Here is a 22,861-nt window from a genome sequence, read left to right as displayed (position 1 = left end):
CTGCTGATATGAAGCTTGCAATGGACAAGGTTGTTGTAAATGCTCAATGGCATGTTCATGGATACGGTAATATCACATCAATAATATGATAATGTCACATCAATAATACGGTAATTAATGTATATGGCAATATCATATCAATAAATGCGTCTGGCACCTTACGAATAGCATATGGAATTTTTTTGACAACGCCATTCGATAGCCCTGCCAATCAGCTATAAAATGAGACTAAACTTGTTTATGAAATGTTTCATCGTAAGAAGTTATTAACTGTTATTTAAAACTAATCGTTCAAATCTGTCCCGAGTAGCCCTGGTTGACGGTAAGCTTTTCTATCAGAGACTGGCTTGTTGTCTTGACATTGACATTCTTCAATGTATTGACTTGGCAAATATTTTTAAACAATTTTTTACATTTTTTTCCAGAAATTGGTTCTTGAAGTTCACAATAATTAAATTGTTCATAATGGATGATATTAATTCACATGTCAGCTTGAAAATACGGGTGAGTATAAAATGCAAGTAATCCAGATTATAAAATGAGCTATCAGTCTTGGTCCAAACAATTGATATTTAGATGGGTAAATATTTATATGACAAAATTAAATTTTAGGAGCTATGAGGGTTTATAGCCAAAAATTAATTTTACATGGAAGATTATATTGTTTGATATTTATACATCAAAAGCTAAAAATGCACTAGAAAGTTATTTTTAACATGCAAAGATCCACACAGTATTTGCTAACTAACTAGTATTTCAATATTCAGTGCACTGGTTGAACTTTTGGAGTAGTCAATGCTAAACTATCTTCCTGTTTACGATAGATAAGTCATTCCATGTCAGGTGTGTCAGGAGATGAAGGCCCCTTAAGGACCATGAAAAATCATGATAAAATCTCTTGAAGTTTCCAGTTCACTAGATAATTAGTATAAAGGGAATCATTATTCTATATTAGCCTTTGTTTTAGGTTTCATTCTAGTAGCAGGCTTATTTCCAAGTAGTGGTAAAATATTTTACAATCCCCTTCCTTTTTGCAGAGTGCCATCAAGGCCAAATTGGTGGAGCTTGGCACTTATGTTGGTGAGTCATATTCTGCAATATATTGTCATCTCAGTTGTTATTTGTTGATGGGACTTTCTTGTGTCTTGTGGGACTATTTTTTTGCTAAATATCTATTTTAGGAAGTTTATTTTTATAAGAAAATTCTATAGAACACAGCAATATTGAGAGCTTGTAGCAAAATATAATTCATATTTATTGTCATTCAAGCAGTGACAGTCAGCCTATAATATATGCCTATTGCATATAAAGTTATACAGTATAAATATACATGATAAACATTAAAGAACTTGCTTTGATTTAGGTGTTTGTAATGTAGGTATTACTACAGCTTTTGCTGGTGAGTAAACTGGTTAGTTGTTAGGTGCTTTAATAATTAAACTTGAAATGGGGAGGCTTTTATTTAACTTACCCAATCTCTAATTATCTTATTGTGCCACAAAACTAATTATTATGTACAATGCACTTCAGATGACGAACTACCAGACTACATCATGGTGCTTGTTGTCAACAAGAAGTCAAAGGAGCAGATGGACAATGACTTGAGTCTCTTCCTCGGCCACAATACTGAACATTTCACGTCATGGCTTGCAAGTGTACTGGAGAGACTTGAATCTGCTGGGGCTATCACATCATCTGCTGCTGCTACATCTGCTGTTGGGGGTGGGTGCCCTCTTATTGCTGCAGCATTTATACTGTATTCTGCAGTAGCCCTAATTAATTTATTTCTCTTGCCCTTATCCAGTTTAAATATTGTTTGTTCATTTCCATTTGTCTTCTTGGTCACTTGCTTGTCAGTGTAAATCATCTTCCTATCTTGATTTATCTTGTGGTAATCGATTTTCTGAATTATAACTATACAACAGTATTGTATGTGGCCTGTCTCAGTTAAGAAGAGTAACTTTCATGTGTGTTTGGAGACGAAGTGTTCATTTCTTTAAAGTATGGGTATGAATAAAAGGACTCCAATTGACTAAAACTAACATTTGAGACCATCTCACATTTTAATTCCAACAGAATTACTTGCTCCATTGTCTTGAAAAAGTCATAATTTTCATGAGTGAAATTTTCTGATGCCTGTTTGGCTGTTAGGTTTTATAATTCTTTATATGTGAGTACATTTTTAAATTTTTTTTTAACTGCTAATAAGAACGCACATTGATTACTAATTGATTTGACATTTGAAAATGCTATTTGTGCAGAAAAAGTGTCGGCAAAACCTAAAGAAGATCAAAGTGTAAGTTCTGCTACTCAAGATTCTAAGAAAATTGGAGTTAAACTCAAATCCTCAGATAATCTGAACACAATTACAACAAAAGAGCGTGAAGATAGGAAGAAAACTGAAGAGAGAAAACTTGAAAAGAAGGAAAGGAAGAAAAAGAAAAAGGAAAAAAAAGATCTAGAGAAGAAACTTAAAAGAGCAGCAAAAGAAGCAAAAAGGAAAAATTTAGAAGCTCAAGAATTGGCCATTAAGGAGAACAAAACTTCAGTTCCCATTAGTGAACCTGAGAAGGTCACCTCCATTATTGAAACTAGGAAATGTATAGAAGTTAAACCTAGCCATGAGCCTGCTGTGAAGCGGAAGAGAAGTTCAAGCCAAGGGAGCGAAGCTGAATCAGGGTCTCCAGGACCTAAACGCTCTGTTGTGGAGGCTGTGGGTAAGAACAAGACTCTCACAATTACAAAAACTATACGTAATGAGCACCACAAGCCAAGCAAGGACCTAGAGTTAGGTGCTGAAACTGACACCAGGCCACCTGCTGCCAAGACTCATGTAAAGGAAAAAGTCGAGAGTGGATCAGAGAAAAAAGCTGCAAAGCACTCGCATAAAGCAGCAAAAATAGTTATCTCTTCAGATGACGAAGACAAATCTGCTACTGTTGCTGAAGCTGCTGGGAACAGAGGAAGTAGTGAAGAAGAAGTAGGGGATGACACACAAGAAGCAGAGGTAGACCAGTCTCCTGAGAGTGTGGCTCATGACAATGAAGAACTTACAGACGATATTGTTGATCTTAAGACCCAAGGTATGTTTTATTTCGATATGCATTACTCAATTTATTTCTGCAAGACTTCTATATATTTGAATTCTTAAATGCAATAATAAAAATTTGTGCTGCCCCACTGTGTTTTTTGTGATGTTCAAATTACATGCAATGATCAGTACTTACTATATCTCCTCATTATTTATAATAATTGTACAACCTTATCAATCTCATGTGCCGATCTCTCATTTCTAAATAGCTTGTTTTTGTACAATATTGACGGATTCCTTCCAAACTGTTCCTGGTTCTATAACGTGACTCATTGTCAAGTTCCCAGAGAAATACCGTTTAAAACGAAAATCAATTGCTTTTCAATGGTTGTGGTCATTACTTATACTCCTAAGCCTCACGTTAATCGAGTTAACAATGTTACATTAATGATTCTAAACATGTTTAACCTTGCTTTTTCATGTGATGTCAACAGAGACTGAGCTCGAACAAGAACTACAGGACGATGAAGAACATCAGCAAGATCAGGAAGCTGAACACGCACGGTCGCGCGAAGCTAAGAAAGCGCATAAAAGTTCTCGCCATCCTTCATCACAACACAAGCAGAAAGTGAGTGTATGGCTGTATTTATGAAATCATTATTTCGGGTTTTCTTTCATTTTTGCCTGGGGTAATGCTGAGTAGCTATACCAATTTTAGGTGGATGTTTTTGAAGTGCGCAAAATTAAATGTGTATAATGAGTTTTTAACCACAGTTACTTTTAACCTATTAATAAGAGTTGGTATACCAAAATAGGTTACTTGAAAGGAAATAATTATTGCTAGGTTTAACAAGAGGTTATTGTCTTATCTTTCTGAATCAATTATGTCTAAATACAAAAATTTTGCTGACAGCCTGTATCAGTACTGGACCGCCTTGGACCGCCGCGTAGCGCTCAGAACTCGTGCAGCAGCCCTGAGCCCGACCAAGTATCAGCCTCAGATGACCACGAGGGTCGCCACTCGGCCGACGAGCTGTCCTCCAAGTCTTCCAAGCGGCGCGTTGTTAATCTCCTGGAGGAGTCAAGCTTCCCGCCCCGCCACTCCTCGTCTGACAAACGCAACTCGTCATCCAAGGCGGTAGCTGCACCCACTCCCGGCAAGAAACTGGAGGCAAGAAATTGTTGTATCGTGGTAGATCGTAGAATGTGTTTTGCTTCACTAGCTCAGAGACCACACCCACCCACAAAAAATTAGGTATCAAATAAATAATAATTGTGATAACTTAATATCATTATTTATCTTATATACTACATCGAGCTACACCTACTAACCTCCTAGAATTTTTTTTCCTCACCAATAGTTATATCTGTTCAGTGTTCAGATCTACCAGGCGGCCATTTAAATCAAAACCTGGCTAAAAAATTTTATGATGAAGATCAGGCACACAGAAAGTAAATTCTTTTGTATTGTATGGGGAATATATATGAGAGCACAAATGTATAAACCAACCCTCAGTGAAACATCATGTAAAATTTGAAGCAATTCTCAGGCACGTGTACGCCCGATGTCAGTTGTGGAGAAGTCAAGCCGCTCTACTGACCTGCCTTCAAAGCCAGCAGTGTCATCAGCTGTGCGTCGCCAGCGCAAGGAGAAGGTGAGCACATTTCAGGGCAATTGCTTCCTTTTCATTACTTTATCAGACGTACAACAGTCGGATCAATGGTATACAGGTTTCTGTGGCAAGACAATGAAAAATTTTGTTTTGTTCTGAGTGGAGTAAGAAACAGAGGCTGGTCATATAATTAGGCAAATAAGCCCATATTAAGGCTCTATGGCATGGTTGCCATAATAATGACTATTCAACAACATTTAATGTTTTCCAGGCATCGCCATGTTCAGACTAGCCACTTATAGGCCTCAAATTGAGTAGAGTTTATGCCGTATGAACATGTTATGGTTGAAACAATCTGGCAACACAATGTCAGAAAATGTTGAATAACATTTACCGAGCTCGTTGGGGGAGTGATAATATTGGTCATTATTCCTTCTTATTTTTTCCGCTCCATTGTTTTGAGCTTCTTCATATCATGAAGAGCAATGTCTTCAGTGTCTACTGAGCAAATAATATATATATTTATCTCATTTGATTCTTCATGCAAATTCTGTCTTTTTTAGAGTACGAATGAGACGGACTCGGAGACGGAAGATTCATCAGTCTCATCTTCGGCTCTTCAAAGCAAAGTCGAGGTTGTTTTTTATGTTTTTTTCTAAGCATTTAATCAATTGATTGTTTTCTTCATTCATAGATAGTTTCCTTCATTGCCAGTTTCCTTCATTGTCATTAGCTTGCTGTTTATATAGCGATATAAAACACCAGTAGGAAAGAGGAGGATATGAGCATGAATAATTGATTAATGTAGCCTATTTGTTTTTATGAATGAATATCTCAGGATGAGCTCTGCAATAACATGGATATTTAATACAGGGAACAATTTTTAAGGTAATGAACAATTTATGATAAAGTGAAAAGTATTTAATATAGTGAAAAGTTTCTAGTACAGTGAACAATTTTTAATATAGTGAACAGTTTTCAATACAGTGAACACTTTTTTCTGTGGTGAAAAATTTTTAATATAGTGAACAGTTTAATATAATGAAGAGGTTAAATAGTTTTTAATATAGAGTTAAATATAGTTTTTAATACAATATATTTGGTTGTCAGGTGACAGGGAGAGATCGTCGCGCAGGCTCGTCCCGAGGCAGCAGTACACGCGCCCCCAACACGTCGCTCATCCTGCGCGCCGTGGCTGACGCTCACCGCTCCGTGACGTCTGCTAAGCGCACCAGCTCTCAGCTCGATGAACCACCTCAGCACAAGTCCTCAAGCAGACCAGCCAAGAAACCAATGGTACGAGCCCTGGCATTGTAATTTGTTCGTATCAGTTTGCCGGCTTGTTAACATTTGGATGAAGAGAATTACAGTAGAGCCAATATTACATTTTATTTTATTATACTATATTATTTAATAATATAGGTATTTTACTATATTATTTAATATTATGTTATATTCTATTATTCGATATTATATAATGGTAGGTACAATAAAGTAAATTCTAAGTTGTCAGTATTTACCGTTATAGTTTTGAACTACCCACGTCATGCCAATGTGTTTCAATCATATCTAAAGTTGAAGTACTCGACATTCCATGCTTTGTATTTCATTTTCGGTTCTAACTCATCATTCTGACCGAATATTGACTATGTATGAATGGTGTAGTTTCTTCATCACTTTTAACTCCCAATCCTGAGCTTTGCATTGATGATTTTTTCTTTTGGTTTTCGAGACCCACCAAATTTTTCCAGAAATAATTTGTGACTTACTAGTGGCTTCGGTGTCGCCTCTAGCAGACCAAGTTCCCCAGAGGGCTAAACTTGAATTTTTTTGGTGTTGGTAAATCGATCAAGGCAAAGCTCATTATAAACTTTATAACCTAGTTATGGCTTTCTCATATTGTTATTTTTTTCACTTCATACATTCGTCATCAGTTTTTCGTTATTGATTCATGTAATCTAATGTTCACTATTCATGTTCTGAAAGAAATGTTCACCATTCTTATTATACATCTATTATTAATTATTCTGAATATAATGCTCATTATTCTCATTTTAATGTGATCATGATAGAAAGTGTCCTCATGATCATAACTGTGCTGTAGTACCACTACCTAACCCGTCCGTCCATCAGCTGGAGGTGTTCAGCCGCAGTTACCGGGAGCGCGAGGAAGGCCGTCTCACCAGCACCACGGGCTCAGCTCCTCTCAAGGAGGCCAAAATACAGAAGCTCTCCATCACCGTAGCAAACCCGCCGCGCTCTGCTCTCGCTGATGGTCAGTTCATTGCTTCACTTTAATTACTTTAATATAGCCCAGCCGTCTTAGGGATAATAACTTTATATCGAGTGTCTTGCAATTATTTGGACAGTGCTGACTGAAATTGGGGATGAAAATTTTGATCTTTTTAAGATCAGTAGTGCGTGATATTTTACTAGAAAAGCATTCGATCTGCAATTATAATCATGTGGCAATACTTTCACGTCTGCATGAAAGTGTTTATAGCTACAGATTATTGTATTGGTTGGAGTAGTTTATTACCTTATCAGTTTTTAAAAATGGGATTTGGATTTTAGTAAGATCTTCTAGCATATCTCACCTTTGCAGATCAAATAATCTAAGATCCCTGCATTTGAATTTATTTTTGATCGCTTGCAAATCAATGAACTGTGTAAACTGTTCTTCTGTGTATATTTGGTCGTTCATTTGAATGCACTTGCATTCTTGATCTTTTGAAGCTTACAGTGGAGCTGGTTTTTGAAACATTATCTATAAAAATAAATATACTGAATATAAGTGAAATTTATTTATTTTTTTTAATTCTTGTTTAGTGAACTAATATTATAGTAAGAAAGTTAAATGGACTTGGCTCCTGTCTTCGTCACCTCACACTTGAAACTGGCTTGTGCTGTGAATTTCTTGTGGACTGCTGCCTGCACACTTATGGACTTATTGTGCCATTGTCTTGCCGCCCTCAGGAGTGGCAGACTCCACGAGCGACGATGACGTGAGGAAGCCTTCGGCTCTAGCGCGGCTGTCCCGCGGCACTCACCCCTCCAGCTCCATCAAACGGTGAGTGAACTTATTCATCTTTAAGGAGCCTTTTTTATGTCTTCACTAGATATCAATTAATGTTTGCTTCATATATCAGCAATCAAGATGCGTCTGAATTTTCGAAACATTTCCTTGCGACTATGTTGCTTTAAGAATAATGTGGAGAGTTATATGTAATTATATCAACTCGAAAATAACGACCACTTAGGAAAAGTCGGAATAAGAAGCGCTACTTTAATTTAGAATTGGTTTCTCAATGGTTTCTTGGTCAATTGGTTTCTCAACGTTTAAAATTGATTTCTCAATGAGGAAACTTGAATGGGATGAAGTGAAATACCGCAATTCAGCAATGCCAAATGTGTGCTCGTATCTTAAGTATAGATTTAAAGCCCCGCACTTTGTGGCACCAGGCGCCTGGACAGCCCTGGTCGCGTGTCCTCGTCCCGCGGGGGGCGCTACCTCGTGGCCGACGTCATCGACGACGAGGACGACGTCAGGACTCGGATCCTGCCTCGTCCGTCGCTTCTCGTCACTAACCAGATCGCTGATACCAACATGGAGGAAGTTGAAGTAATTACGTATCTACGGTCTTAAATCATTCTGCATATATTCATAATACCGTTTTCGTTTCTCCTTTTTTCTCAGTATTCGTTTATAAGAAAACGTCTCCAGGTAATATCAGTTAATGGTTTGGTTTGGTCTTATTCATTTCAGGAATACATAGAAGAGGTAGAAGAGTGGGAGGAGGAGGTGGAGAGCATCGGTCGTGCGCCGTCCGTGGACCTGACGGCGGCTGCCACGCACGTCGTCGACCCCCGCATGCTGCCCCTGGACGAGATCGTCAAGCAGCAGAACCTGCACAGTGAGTCATCATCACCTCTCTTGCTCATACATGTTAGTTGTACCTCCTTAACACGTTCACTCCGATTGCTTCATCTTGTACTATTATTTCATTTTGTACTGTATTGAAACGGCTGCCAGACGGTCTTTTTTTCCCGTACAAATTCTGCAATTTAGTTTCTTTTAAATTGCGTTGGCAGGCTAAAATTTATGATAGGAGTACTTCCTGATTAAATTTTAAAAACTGCCAAAAAAGTAGAAATGGAATATTTACCCAGGAACCTACAAATATACCAGTATATATTGAGTTATAGGCCATTTATGCCTTTTCTGTTTGGGACTCCATCTGGCCACCTTGAATTATGTACCACTACGTCCTGGAGAAATACAATTCGCATATGTGTCACTTAGGAGTCAACGTGTTAACACGGGTTTAATACTGCAGACTTGAATCTTTCCCTTTTTCATAGCTTTTTTATTCGTTCAGCTTGAAGAATATTTTCTACTCTAATAAGTTTAGGTATTGACTATACCTATTTGTAGGTATTGACTACATATTTGATCAAAAGCATCAGTGCCAGCTTTATTAATGATGCTAAATTCTCGGAAACGTTATGGCAGAGGTATTATGATTTGAGGTATAGTAAAATTGTGAGGATTTCATGCCTCCTTACGATTTACTGTCAACTTAATGAAATGATGATCTCCTGGTATGGCATGACAGATTATCGTCTTAACCCGAGGGAAGAGGTGCTATTGGAGGTGTTAGTACCATGTTTGCTATGCCACAAGTAAGCAATATTTACGAAAATCACTGCTGCTCATTGTCATTTTAAGGCTATCTTTACTAAACAATTTTAGGAACAAATTATTTTATTTTTGTTCTGCAGGCGAAGCGAAGTACTCAACGCGCTGCATGTACTGGCCGGCCTGCCGCCTGGGGGACAAGTGTCAGTACCAGCACCCCACCGTGCCCTGCAAGTGAGTCAAGCCAACAGTTGGGTGAGTCACGCCCTGCAAGTGAGTCAAGCCAACAGTTTAGTGAGTCACGCCCTGCAAGTGAGTCAAGCCAAAAGTTGAGTGAGCCACACTCCGCCCTCCAACCAACAGTCAAGTTATCTAACTGTCCGCTAGAGAATACAAGCATGTTAATAACCCAACCACTCATATGTGTGATCACTATCATGTGCCTGTTTCAGAATGTTCCCGAACTGTCAGTTTGGCGACAAGTGCTTGTACATTCACCCCAACTGCAAGTTTGATGCGCTCTGCAGCCGCCCCGACTGCCCCTTCACTCATGCCAGCCCGCGCTCCCTGGGCGTTCAGATACCAGGTGCTGGTTGTATGCCTTATTATTATTATTAATAACATGTTATGACATTATTATTAATGACATATTATTCACAAAATGACAACTTATTATTCCCTCAGTGGTTACACTATTCTCAATAATTGTATTGATTTATTAATTCTATCAAAGTATATTGTTAATACACTCGTAGGCTCTTGATTATGAAAGTAGTTATTTTAGCATTCAGTTCCACTACCATGAGTATATTATCAACATTTTTATGTACGTCCGCGTTGCGAAGTGTGGGTCGTCATTACACTTATATATTTGCTTGCAGCCAAGAGTAAGCTGAGCCTCAACACTGCAGTGGGCAGACCGTCGTCCGCTGTCACCCTCAAGAGATGTCACTTCGGCCTTAAATGCGCCAACCCTGCCTGTCCTTTCCAGCATCCCAAGGTCAGAATCTTCTTTCTATTTTTTCCCGAGAGATTATGACCAAATCAGAACGATACTGTGACTAGTAAAGTGTCCAAGAGGAGGCATGCTGAACTTAAAAGGTTAATATGAGTAAAGTTTGAATTATCTTTTCAATTTTGGTTTCAAATTTTCGTGTGAACTTTTGTGCATTGAAGGCGTAGCGCAACCCGAAGCTCGCTCTTTATTACAATTATTTCTCTTAATTTAACAATGGAGTTTAATGGAAAAAAGGCTGAGAAAATTCAATTAATTTTCAATAAATACGTTCCAGAGACCGGCTCTAGTACCAATCACTTGAAAATTAATGCCACCCGACGATGCCAGTTTAATATTCGAGAGTAATAGAATAATTTATACTACTGAATTTACGATTAAATATTAAAAAAATACAATTAAAGACATATCAAGGAGACGATCAAGCAGACGAAGCAGACGAAATGGGTGAGAACTTTAGGCGTTATTCCAACAATTGCTTTTAAATATAGGGACTCCAAGATCTGTATATGCAAAGCATCTGAGGTACTAGTTGATAAATTTCAGACATCGTTAGGTGGCATTTTTGGCGTGAATGCGCACAGCTGGATTACGTGGCTTCAGAAGTAAGTTTTGAGGCGGCTTTGTGCTCTGCGCATCTCATGAAGTAGCAGGACGTCGGGCCTGCGTACACTGATGCGCGCCAATGTATATATGCATATGCCAGAGAAGAGCGCATGCGCACAAATAGAGTTACTTTTACTTATGGGAAGAATCAATTTGAAAGTCAATGACCAAATAATACAAGCAGGTTTACATTTGAAAAATATTTCAGAAATGAACTTGTATTATTCTTTAGACAGTATTACAGAATGAAGGCGTGAGTATGGTAATTAGCAATAAATATGTTTCTCACTATCAACATCGGGAATAACTTCAGAATATCGCTTTGACTTAAACTTCTTCAATTTAAGTGAACATATGGTTTTGTGAAAACCCGTTTGGAGAAAACACTACACGCGAATCCTTCACCTTCGTTCATCTCGTTTCAAATTGGATGGGATTTAACCATCAATGCAGTGCAGTTTTCGTATAGCTTCAATACTTCATCCGTTCTAAATCTGATTTTTCATGCAATAATTTTTCTTTGAGTGAGGGCTATTTCGTAAACTTTGTGTTCACTAGAAATAAGGAATTTCTATCCCAGAAGGAGTCTTTAGTCGATACTGAGGTTGATAGTACGAAGAAGTATTGCTCTGCACCCTACCTTGGACCCGATTCTGAAAATAATTTCAAATAGTTATTTGATAAAATATTTCTCGAATCTTAACCTTCCTGTGATATTGGTCGATGATTTAAAATGTGTGCATTCTTTTTATAAGGATACGTACTCTTCTTGTTCATATGTGATCCTCTCTGTTGCTCAGACATTTTTCATCGGCGCCTGTCGGAATAACGTCTCGCAACTTTCAAATCAATTGGGCCGAGGGTATAACTTATGATTGCATAACTTAAGACATAATTTATGATGACATGAGTTATGTACTGGAAACATTCACAGTCATTTAGCTGAGTGCTTTCAAGCTGATCAGTGCCACGTCCAAGAGTCCAGAAGTGTTTTGAAAATTTTAGCTTCTATCTCTCTACCTAAATTAAGTTGTACTTATTTGTTATGCGTGCATTCGTAGGTAATGAAGCAGCTTTTCTCTGAAACGTTTTCAATGGGAACCTGGCAAACATTCTTGAATTTTTTCATTGGTATTCGTTCCTTAGTTACTTATCGACTTGTGCTATCATTTGACCTCGAGTGAACATGTTGAAAAAATTCAATTGTGGTCATATTGCATTATTTTTTCCTATATGAACTCTTAAGGATGATCACTAAAACCTCACAGTAAAAATTATTTTATGATATCATTCGATGAATTGTTTGCAGCCCTGCAAGTTCGGCAGCTCGTGCCTGACGCCTGGCTGCCAGTTCGCCCACCCAGACGTGCCTACAGGCGCCAAGCTCAAGTGGGTGGCGCCAAAGCTCACCAGCGCCGGCAAGCCCGGCAACAAAGCCTCAGACTTGAGCGTCGGCAAGAACCACAGCCTCGCTCTACCAGACACTTCAGTTAAATCCAGCAATGGCAAGGCACTGGCGGCGGCCAATGGTTGTGCTAACTTGAATGAAGTGAAGCAAAGTAAAATAGTGACGCCGATAACTGCTGATTAACGTGATGACCGCTACAGCAGGTTTTATCTTGTATAAATCTTATATTTCTTAGATGAGAGAAATCTTGAAAGATATCAACCGAAATTTCAACTTCTTTGCTGAATTTTGAATGATCCCACTCGTCAAAGTATTCCGATGAAATAGTGTCATGATAAAGGAAGAGTTTTGACACTTTGGTGTGAAAGTCCTGCAATTTACGGTAGTTTTGTTCGAGTTTAAATCTTCATAAGCGTGTCAGATAAATAATTGATATGAAGGACCTTAATTTAAATTTGTATCATTTTTCCTGCGTGCGTTGTGTTGATAATCCTAAAATGACGTGAATGTATTTCGAGTACTAAATGTTGCTTTAATGCAGAGCTCCGAAAAAATTTGGTCGTCTCCATTGTACGCATTTGGTTTAGATGGCTTAAATCTTCAGTGAAATTCTTGTCGGTAATTTCTTACAGATTGTTAGATTACCGGCCTTCAATAGGATTTTGAGATATTTGTATATAGTGACTGTACATATTAATAGGATCTTCCTTTCAATAGTAGTAACTATTGCATTACAAGTCCAAGTTTTTCTATTCTAGGCAATCTTCACAGTAGAATGCCCGTTTCAGCAACATTGATTAAATTCTGAATAATCAAAAGATTTTAGCCTACAGCTAATTCATTTGTCCATATGTTGACTCCAGTTTGATCAGATGATGTTTTACTCAATCTGGGTTCACCTTGGGAGTTTTTAAATTAATTTAGTACGTGAAATTTGTTTGTGAGTAATTATCCAGACCCATTTTTTATTGCACGGTTGCTCATCTAGTCGACGAATTGAGCCTTTCTCTACTAAAGTTAGAAAAATGTGTTAAGAAAAATTCAACTGATGATTTCTTGCATTGGTTTATGTCTTCGTTCTGACTGAGTTTTAGCCAAATTGTCTTAGTATGTCTAATTTAAATTTTCATTAACGTTTTTATTTTATTTCAAGAGAGAAGGTATTCTACACGAATACATACCAGAGTTTAAAGCTTATTGAAGTGATAACTTGTATGCTTTTTCAACGTGTTACTGCGCTCGTCAGAACTCTTATGGAATCTCGCGGTCTTATTGGGCGTTTTTCCCGAGCGCCCCACCACTGGGCTCGGGTCTTGGTTTTCCTGTAGGCAGGATTGCTTGCCTGTCTCTCTCGTGCGGGCGGCCGACGTTTCGTGTAAGCGACCTTGTACGAATGTTTTTTAGTTTCTATTGCTGTTCAACTGTCCCTCCTTGTCACTTCGTCTCTGAGATGCTAACGCTGCTGCTTTCCTGCCAGCCTCAACGGCCAGGCCCCTTGAGTCCTGCCTCACGTCGGTGACAATTAATTCAAGATATTTTAAATAATTGAGACGTTCCGCCTTGCTGGCGATGTTTATTTTTGACCTCCGATGCGAAATTGCTTGTTAGCTGAAGCGCTAGCAAACTACCATGCTACTGCTACTTGCTATGTTTCTTAGTTATCTTCATGAGAATGTAAGTAGCTCAGACAGTCCTGCCTGCAGAGATGCTTGAAGTACATGATTGATGTACATGATTGATATCGAATCTTGGATCATTCAAGTATAATAGGTTGAAGTTAGCTCACTATACGCATTTGATTAAAGAATTTTGTTAAAATTTTATTATTCATATCGAAAATAGATCATTTGAAGAAATAGAATTTGTTTCAAATCTATGAATATAAATATCTTATTTTAATTTCATTCAGAACTTGTTTTGTACCGAGATCATCAAGACGATACACATGACGTGTCCTTATTTTGACCAAGTTAATATTTAATATCTTCTAAAATTCTTGTAAAAGTTGTTCGGCTAATAAGATTATGTGAGGGCGGGAGGTTAAATTACGCAACCCGAAGTGTGAGTGTTGGAAATAGTGAAACATTTCCTAATATAAACCAGTTTTCCTACCATTATTTTCGGAGGTATAATTTTGTTTAAAGCTTTTCTGTCAAGATCATTGTTCAAATTTCAGACGTGGTCAATTAATAGTCAGAATTTGCAGAGACTAAGTTTGCCGAAGTGGTGTTAGAAGTTTAGACTGCGTGAACCTCATTTTAGCATCTACGAGCTGTAAGCGCGATGTTTTTAATTATAAATTTAATCCTAATCACCTCAGTTGGGACCTATTTGTTCCCCTCTTCAAATAACCTGTGTAAACCAATAATTATCTCGGAAGCTGCTTATCATCTATCACAGAGCAGCAGCGCTCACGGCGGCGCCCCTCGTCAACATGCAACTCGCGTCGTCAATGTCGCTCCCGTGCTGCCGTCACGTCTGGTCTCCTCAGCGTCGTCACATCCTAAACGCTTCTCTTACGGGAAACACGATTAGAAATATAACAATATGAATTTTGTCATTTCCGGGTGTAGAAATCTATATTTGAAGAATATTTAAGTCTTCAATTCTATCGATTTCAGCAGGAAACAATTCATAGAATTTGTCAAGTTACGTCGACGCGTAACTGAAAAAGTCTACCTATAAGTTTCCTGTTTAAAGAAGACGCACCCGAGGTTAAAAAGCACTGTAGACACAAAGATGATCTAGGCATATTCAATATGTTTTCAATTACTTTATGGATATACCGGCGCTCTACTAGAAAACCTGTGATGTATACATAAAAATGTTTTCTTCAATACTGATGCAGTTGCAACGTTATTCAAAGCACTCCCCGGTATTATGCTGTTGTTGTAATTGCCCATCCTGGTAGTGGCGACTAGGGAGGGGGGTGATAGGTCAGTTTATCTGGGCACTTGGTACCACTGGTAGTTCTACGGCCATCACTGGCTCGCTGACCCGCCAGTACCATTTGATTGCATTACACAACACCCTGAACAAGCCAGGTACTCATTCATCAACCAGAGTTGGATGAATGGCTGAATTGACCATGAGCTGAGCTTCCCGGTAGAACTTGTCCTCAGTGGGACTCGAACCCGGGCGCTGGGTGCGAGAGACAGTCTCTCACCACTACACCACCACAGCTCCCGGTATTATGCTCACATTGCGAGCAAAATTCAGGTAAATGATTTGGATTGAAAGAAATAAATATATTTAATGGCAATATGGTGACTTAACGAACGATATGGACAGTACATGCTATACATACAAATTCAATTGTCTATACAAAATTCTACAAACTTACACACAAGTAAAGTATTACGCAATAGTTTTAATAAAAAAATATCACAACCTAGCTTAGCAGCCTCGACTGTCATGCTGTACACGTGTAAAAATACTGAACGCTACTTCACTGCTCCCTAAACGTGTTTGTACACAACATGTTGCTCTGCAATCCCCACCTAACACTTGAATAATCATTGTTCGCTACACGTTTGTGTATTGTTTCTCTTTGGAACAATAAGTCAAGCTCAAGTCGTTCGAAAACCTCCACAGGAGTATAGAAGAATAACATTTTAAACGATCGCTAGTGGTTTAGACAAACTTCTAATTTGATAGAAATAGCTAGGTAGATCGATTTCTAGTAGATATCATTTTCATTGGCTAATAATTTGCTCAGTTTCACGATAAATATCATTGATACATAGATGGATATAAAGAACTGGCATTAAGAAAAGTGACAACACGATCGAAAATTAAACAGTTACGAATTTAACGGAATTCTACTTCTAATGTGATGAATTGCATCATCTTGGAGCATTAGACCAAAAAATAATTCAAGCTGACGTAAAGCATATTGTGGAACTAAACGGCTCAAATTCACGAAAGAATACCGACTCGAAAATGGGATCAATTGGTCAGAATAAAAAATGAAACAAGCTAGCGAACGAAATTTCTTTGAGCAATAGCAGCCAAACCTCAAGTCGGTAGTAAGTTACGTTATATTGTAACTTCACAGATCGGTCCTTGAGGAAAGTAAACCCTGGAGTAAAATGTATATGGTTGGTTCAGCTATTTCAGAAATCCAAATTTATGCGTTCTCAAATAAATCCTAATTAGATGAAAGCTTTTTGAAATAAATACAAGATAAATCAGATAAGCTTTGAGAGTCAGAGCAGCAGCAGAGTCATCCACAGTACCTATATAGTAACTAGACTTGTATGTGCTGAATTACATTGCAGTTTCTTTCCACATCAAAATTACTAACATCACCATAGCCACTAATATACTTAAAAGTTCTTCTTGGAAGAAATAATAGCAAGTCTGAAGTACACAGAGTCATTAAGCTACAAGAAAAGGAGTGTTGTATGAACGACGACTAGAAATTCTTGACTCCATCAAACTTAAAACTAACTCGGTTGGTACAACACAAGTTCTCTAACAGAAGTTCCAAAATATTGGAAGGATACAATAATTCTCAGCAAATTATGACAATACCATGCATGGTTTTTGGAGGTAGAGCAAATTATGCTTCATAATAAGCAAATATGTCATGCTGAGGGCCTACAAAGGCATCTGAGGATTGTCCACCAGAGCAAAACAAAGACTTAGCCTTGGATGTGCATTAGCAAATTTTAAATTAATTTGATTAATACAACAAGTCATGAGAAATATTGTTATCTACCTGAGAAATAAAATATTGAATGAAAGCCAAGATTGAAATAGTACAAAAAAATAGCCAATCATGGGTTGAATAAGCCTTAGCATGACTTTCCTATTACAAGACTATTGAACATTTAAATAATGATAAAAATTATACACTAAATAAGAAAAATCAGAACATTCAAGATGTTAAACATATATCTGGATCATTATGAGAGAAATTTGAATAAAAATCTTCATAATGAAATATGAACAAATTTAAAAGATACTCATGAAAACACAGACAATTTCACCAGTTTATGTTTTCATATTCTTCCTAATGTCTGCATATTTTCATTCTGTCTAATGTGATGCATACATACATCTCATCCACAAAAAGACATCTAAGGAATACAAAATTGCGATAAAAATCGTTTCAAAAGTCAAACAGTTGTTAGAGAACTGGCAGTATAAGTAAATTCACAAAGATTAACACATATTTAAAGAATGCCAACCATTAGAAATTTTAATCAATGCCACCAAAAGCCATTCTTTTAAACTGAGAATACTTCAGCTATGTGACGGTAATAATAGGAAGACATCTACTAATGTTGCACAACATGCATGTTGAGGCAGATTGGAATAATATTGTGAATAACATTAATGCAGAGCCAAATGGAATCTATAGACAATATCTGTACTGCACTTATAAAAATTAGATCACGAGAATATTTAGAAGGAATGTATAAATGAAATGCACCAATATAGTAAAATCTCGAAATATAAATTTTCATTACATTCTATAACTGTAGATACAATGATCCAAGATGACAGAGTAGAGCTTCAAATGAAAGAAATGCAACTTTATGCTAATCCAATAATTTGATGATCATTGCAATGGTCAGTAACTAGAATGAAACCTATATGAAAATATAGCAGGCTAATGAGGTGGTTGAAATTTATTTTGAGTAATATGCCACCATATTGTGAGGTCACACAAGGTACATATAATCCTTCATGAATCTATTTCCACATCACTATTGTCTGTCTCAATTGAATGAGGGAAATTATCCAAGTTTAGTAAAGGATTATTTGGAGTATCAAACTGAAACTTCATTGCTTTGACAGACACCATATTAGATGTAGGCACTATAGACTTTTGGGAGATGTTAACAGCTAATGAATTTTCAGCAATAGAATCTTTCAGATTGAAAATCTGACCACCAGAAACCATTTTTGGAACAGAAGTGATTCCTTGAACAGCTTTAACAGCATGAATAGCTTGTAGAGTACGGATTGTTGAGGAAGAGGAAGATACTGAAGGTGCAACATAATTGTTAGCTGCACCAGACATGTGATTTGCACTTCCTTGCTGGGAAAATTGATTGGAGACGCTGATAGGGATTCCTATCACTGGACTTAAAGAATTACCATGACAATTGTTCACAGCAGGTTGGAGAGTAACTGGCTTTATTTGATGGATACGAATGTTGGCCTGGTGAGGGATTACAGGACGTACTTTCTTTCCTCCAGGTCTGTGAGGATTTCTACATCCTTTACAACGACATTCAATGCATGCTTTTGCTTCAACATAACAAGGGCATCTCTGACCACAACAAGTGAGTTTTCCAGGAGAAGGAGTTGCATTGCCACAGCGACAGCCTTTCCGTTTTGGTTTGGGCTTGGGTTTGGCTTTGGGCGCTAATGGCTTTTTCAATAAATTTGGATTGAATTGATTATTATGAAGATTTACACTTACTACATGATCAGGTCTAATTTGAGGAACCTTATGTACAGTATTTAAACTAGGATTAGCAACAAAGCTATTCTCGGGAGGAGTTCTCTTAATAGTAATTTTTGTACTGTCTCCCTCAGAAAACATAACAGAGTATAAAGATGCTCCATTATTTAGAACTGGAGAACTTTTGGTAGGTGTTTCAGAATTCATTTTTCTATCATTAATATTTGTACTAAAAATTGTCCCAGCGGGTACAATATTGAGGAAATTAGATGACACAGAAGCACTAGCAGCAGATGTGGAAGCAACTGTATAGGCAATGGAAGGACTGTGGTGAGTTGAGGCACCTAATGAGTAGCTTATAGGAAGACTAGCAGTTGCAGAAGCAGTTGATGGCACTGAATAAGGAATATAATTTTGATTTAAAGAAGAATTAAATTTTGGATGAGACATGACAGGATGGAATGTCTGGTGAACAAGATTTGGATTACAGTTCCCAACTATCAGTCTTGGTGAGTCACAATTAGAAGTAGCAGGAGTTAGTAATAAGTTGCATGATTTTATCAAAGAATTACTATCACTTGTTGACACAACAAGTGCATTTCCATTTAAAGTATTAGGCAAACCTTTTGGTATGATAGGATGCATGGGCTTAGAAGCCATTAGAGGCTCTGATGTCATTGCTTTGTGAACTATTTGGGATGGTGCCTGCTGCAATATAACATTTGGTACAACAGAAGTTTGCAGGACTGATGATCCTGACAAAGGAGTGTGTAGGAGAGAAGAATTGATACTGCATAGTGCATTAGATGCAATGATTGTTTGTATTTCATCAGGCGACATCATACTGGTTTTGAGATTGGGAGATAAAATTGGAGTGATCAAGCATTGATTAATATTGTTTACTAAATAATTAGTTGATGGTTTTGTAGGGGACAAATTTGAAACAATAGTTTGGGGCAAAGAATTAGCACTAGAACTAATGGTTAATGGATGAGGAGCAATGACAGGGTTTGCTTTTTGGACATTATTGATGCTTACAGATTGCATCAACTGTGCAGTTCCACTAGCAACAGAAGCAATGACAGTGGAGTTAGTTTGACTTTGGCTAATACTTGTAGGTTCATTCAAACTTACAGAAGTACATGGAGGCAATTTTGATTTTATGGATTCAGATATATATAATAAAGAAGAATCTTTAGTAAGAGATACATTTCTTTCATGTATTTTAGGTAAATTATTCAATACGGATTTGGAGTCTTTCTCAGGAATAACTGATAAGGAGCTTGGAACAATAGAAAATGATAGTCCAGAATTTGCTAGAGAAGTGACTTCATTCTGCACGTCTTCCTCCTCAATAGTTGACAAAGGACAAGCAGACAAATTGATATTAGACAAGTCATCATATGTTTCCTCTTCTTCAAGAGATTCCAATACATCTGCAGCTGAAGATACCACCAAGTCAGGAGAAGATGGAAGTCCCAGAACTGATGCAGCAGTAAATGAGGGAACAAGATTAAACTCATCCAACTGCTCCTGGACTGGATTGTCCGGAGAATTTCCAAGTGGATGTAGTACAGGAGATATTTCAAGCGAGCTTGAGATAGAAGATAAAGATGAGCTGTCAGAATTTGTTTCTGTCTCATAGTTTGATGATGTTGACAACTCAATCTTGGAATTAACTAAATTACTTGGAATTTTGACATTAGGAAAAATAGGTTCTCCAATTGTAGATTTGATGACTTTCAATTGATCTGGATTAAATAGAATAGGAGACAATGCAGGCGCAATTTCACCAGAACAAATAATATCTGACTGTTCAGGTATTGGAGATAACACAGGTGCATTTTCTATAGATTGAGAAGTTTCTCCTTTGATATTTTGATCCAAATAATTTTCAGAGTGATTAATATTTTTAAAATGTCTGTTTTCGAACATACAAACATTTGATGAATTTTCAACATCATTAAAAACGTTATTTTCACTTAGCCCATCAAAAGACCATGTTTTCTCTATTTTTGCTTGTATTTCAATTTGCATAGGGCTGCCATTTTCAGGACTAACAACTTCATCACTTGAACACACATTTGGCACAGGAATACATGTCTGTGACACAGGTGAATTTAGAACCACAGGTGTGTCAGAGATATTTTCATGTCCAACAATTGCCAGAAGCTCATTTTGATTCTGTACATTTTCATATTCAACTAGTTTTTGAAAAAGTGGAGATATTTTGATATATTCACATAATTGTTTATAACACTCCAATAAAATAGACAGTTGTTTATTTTCTGAAAACATTTGGTAATTTTTGCACTCACAACAATTCACTTTCAAAGATAAATTGTTATCTAAACAGGATTTGCAAACATGATGTTGGCACATAGCATTGTTTGAAGAGTGAGGATGGCTTAAAGTTTTTCCACAAGCAAAACAACTAAGAGCCGTGCGCAAACTTGAAAGTAAACAATCCAAATCCGACCATGATGACTCTTTTTCAAAGTCAGCCTTCAAAACAAGGCGACAAGTCGAAACATATAATTTTACTGCATTCATTTCGACATATTCAATCAGAAAATATGTTCTCTATCATAATGGCAATAGCATTTTTAATCATTTTCTTCAATCGAGACTTAGACAGACTGGCTCACTGGCACAAACACAGTTGCATAGACATGCGCTTCAAGTTGAACAATGTGCCTGATATTTAATGAAACCAGATACCGAAAGTCTCTCATCGCATTTCCAACGTAATACACTTTAATAAATACAATTTGTAAAAATTCATGATCGTTAAATAGCTTGATTTCTTGCCATACACCAAACTGAAGCCAGCACCATCACTGATAGTTCTTTCATGCATTAGAAACATCGTTGGTAAACAAAACAAAGTTGTATAGATGAACGAATATTGCGCTGGTGTAGGGCTTTTAACAATTGAAAACCGCCTTTATAACATTGATCCTTCATATCTCTTTTGAACGTATTGTAAATAGAACTACATAACTTAAATTAAAAATAGATGTTTGAATGATTACTAAATGTGATATCAGACTCTTAATACAAAAAATTTGATTTTCTGAAATAAAGTTAAAAGTAAATGTATTAAAACATTTAAATGTTGGATTTAAGTCAAATTTTATTGCAGATCGAGGGCTTGAAGCGAGTCTAGCAAACTCTTAAATGCAAAAAAAAATGGATAATTTGATTTTTAGAGGCTTCAAAAGGATTATTTATATGTTTACAAAATGTGTCGAAAATTATTTTGAAAGCATTATAACATTTGACAACGATACCCATTCGTTCGAATTAATGCATGAGAAAACTTTAGTGAGCTCATCCTATATATGTTTTTTTTCTTATTTTTGTTCATTTTTTAATATCAGGCTATCAAATCACGGTACGCCGTTCATATCTGGACATAGGTCAAGGTAGTTTTTGTACGACAGGAATTTAGCGAAGGAGAGAAATTGGTGTCCCATTGGCGTTTCCACAGAGAATGGAATTAGGATAAATGCAGGTGCTTTAGTTAGTCTGGTCGGTTAAGGATGGTGTCACCCTGTGTGGCACTGCTGGTGTCTTGTGAGCCACGTGGTTTGACCGTTCATTTCCCTCTACATTCATGTGGGTTGGACCGAGTCTAGAATAGATTTATTTGGTACAGGAGATGGGATACAGGCGGTATTTGATATATAAAAAATGAGATTTAGTGTGAAAGTGCTGCGATGTCGAGAGCTGAGAGTCGAAAGCTAGTAGGTAGGCCGTAGGAGCTATCCTTGGCAACATGGTACGTCAGGGCATATAAGGTGGCAAAAATCTCGGCAGAGAAAATGGGACGATCGTTACGGAGTCCTGACTTTAGAATGCTCAAGGCTTTGATCCGTCACAGAAGGCTAGGATGTGAGGAGGAGGCTGTGATGCAAGCTTGCAGGGCTTCAGAACTCAGAAGGAAGGTCTCGCACTCTTGCATCATTAACAAATTACACGGATGATTTCAACAAAAACAAATCCAACTTTCTCATGCCCATGCACATCATCATAAGAAATATTGATAATGATTTGTTAAGGAGGCGTCCAGGTCGCTGGGTTATCCATCATTTCCCATGACTAGAATGAAAAAAACCTGTTCCC

At 37.3% G+C, this 22,861-nt stretch overlaps 2 protein-coding genes across 2 annotated transcripts; one reads left to right on the top strand and one right to left on the bottom strand.

The window, feature by feature from the left end:
* Nucleotides 1–423: 423 nt before the first annotated feature.
* Nucleotides 424–14,631, top strand: LOC108667845 (zinc finger CCCH domain-containing protein 14). Its single transcript, XM_018154937.2, has 17 exons — nucleotides 424–504; nucleotides 1,038–1,080; nucleotides 1,531–1,722; nucleotides 2,262–3,083; nucleotides 3,526–3,659; nucleotides 3,945–4,202; nucleotides 4,582–4,686; nucleotides 5,208–5,279; nucleotides 5,755–5,940; nucleotides 6,778–6,919; nucleotides 7,621–7,714; nucleotides 8,107–8,266; nucleotides 8,411–8,558; nucleotides 9,427–9,517; nucleotides 9,736–9,869; nucleotides 10,165–10,283; nucleotides 12,214–14,631. The coding sequence occupies exons 1-17, from the start codon at nucleotides 466–468 to the stop codon at nucleotides 12,493–12,495; spliced, it is 3,021 nt and encodes a 1,006-aa protein (XP_018010426.1). The 5' UTR covers nucleotides 424–465; the 3' UTR covers nucleotides 12,496–14,631.
* A 914-nt stretch (nucleotides 14,632–15,545) lies between these two features.
* On the bottom strand, nucleotides 15,546–21,601 carry LOC108667849. The gene has a single exon (XM_018154943.2). It carries the CDS (start codon nucleotides 21,284–21,286, stop codon nucleotides 18,008–18,010), a length of 3,279 nt encoding a protein of 1,092 aa, XP_018010432.1. The 5' UTR covers nucleotides 21,287–21,601; the 3' UTR covers nucleotides 15,546–18,007.
* Between the last annotated feature and the right edge of the window lie 1,260 nt (nucleotides 21,602–22,861).

Source organism: Hyalella azteca, unplaced genomic scaffold, assembly GCF_000764305.2.
Source record: "Hyalella azteca isolate HAZT.00-mixed unplaced genomic scaffold, Hazt_2.0.2 contig11203, whole genome shotgun sequence".
Classification (NCBI taxonomy): domain Eukaryota; kingdom Metazoa; phylum Arthropoda; class Malacostraca; order Amphipoda; family Hyalellidae; genus Hyalella; species Hyalella azteca.
The sequence above is the reverse complement of the archived record's forward strand: the minus strand, read 5'-3'. Positions and strand labels throughout refer to the sequence as shown.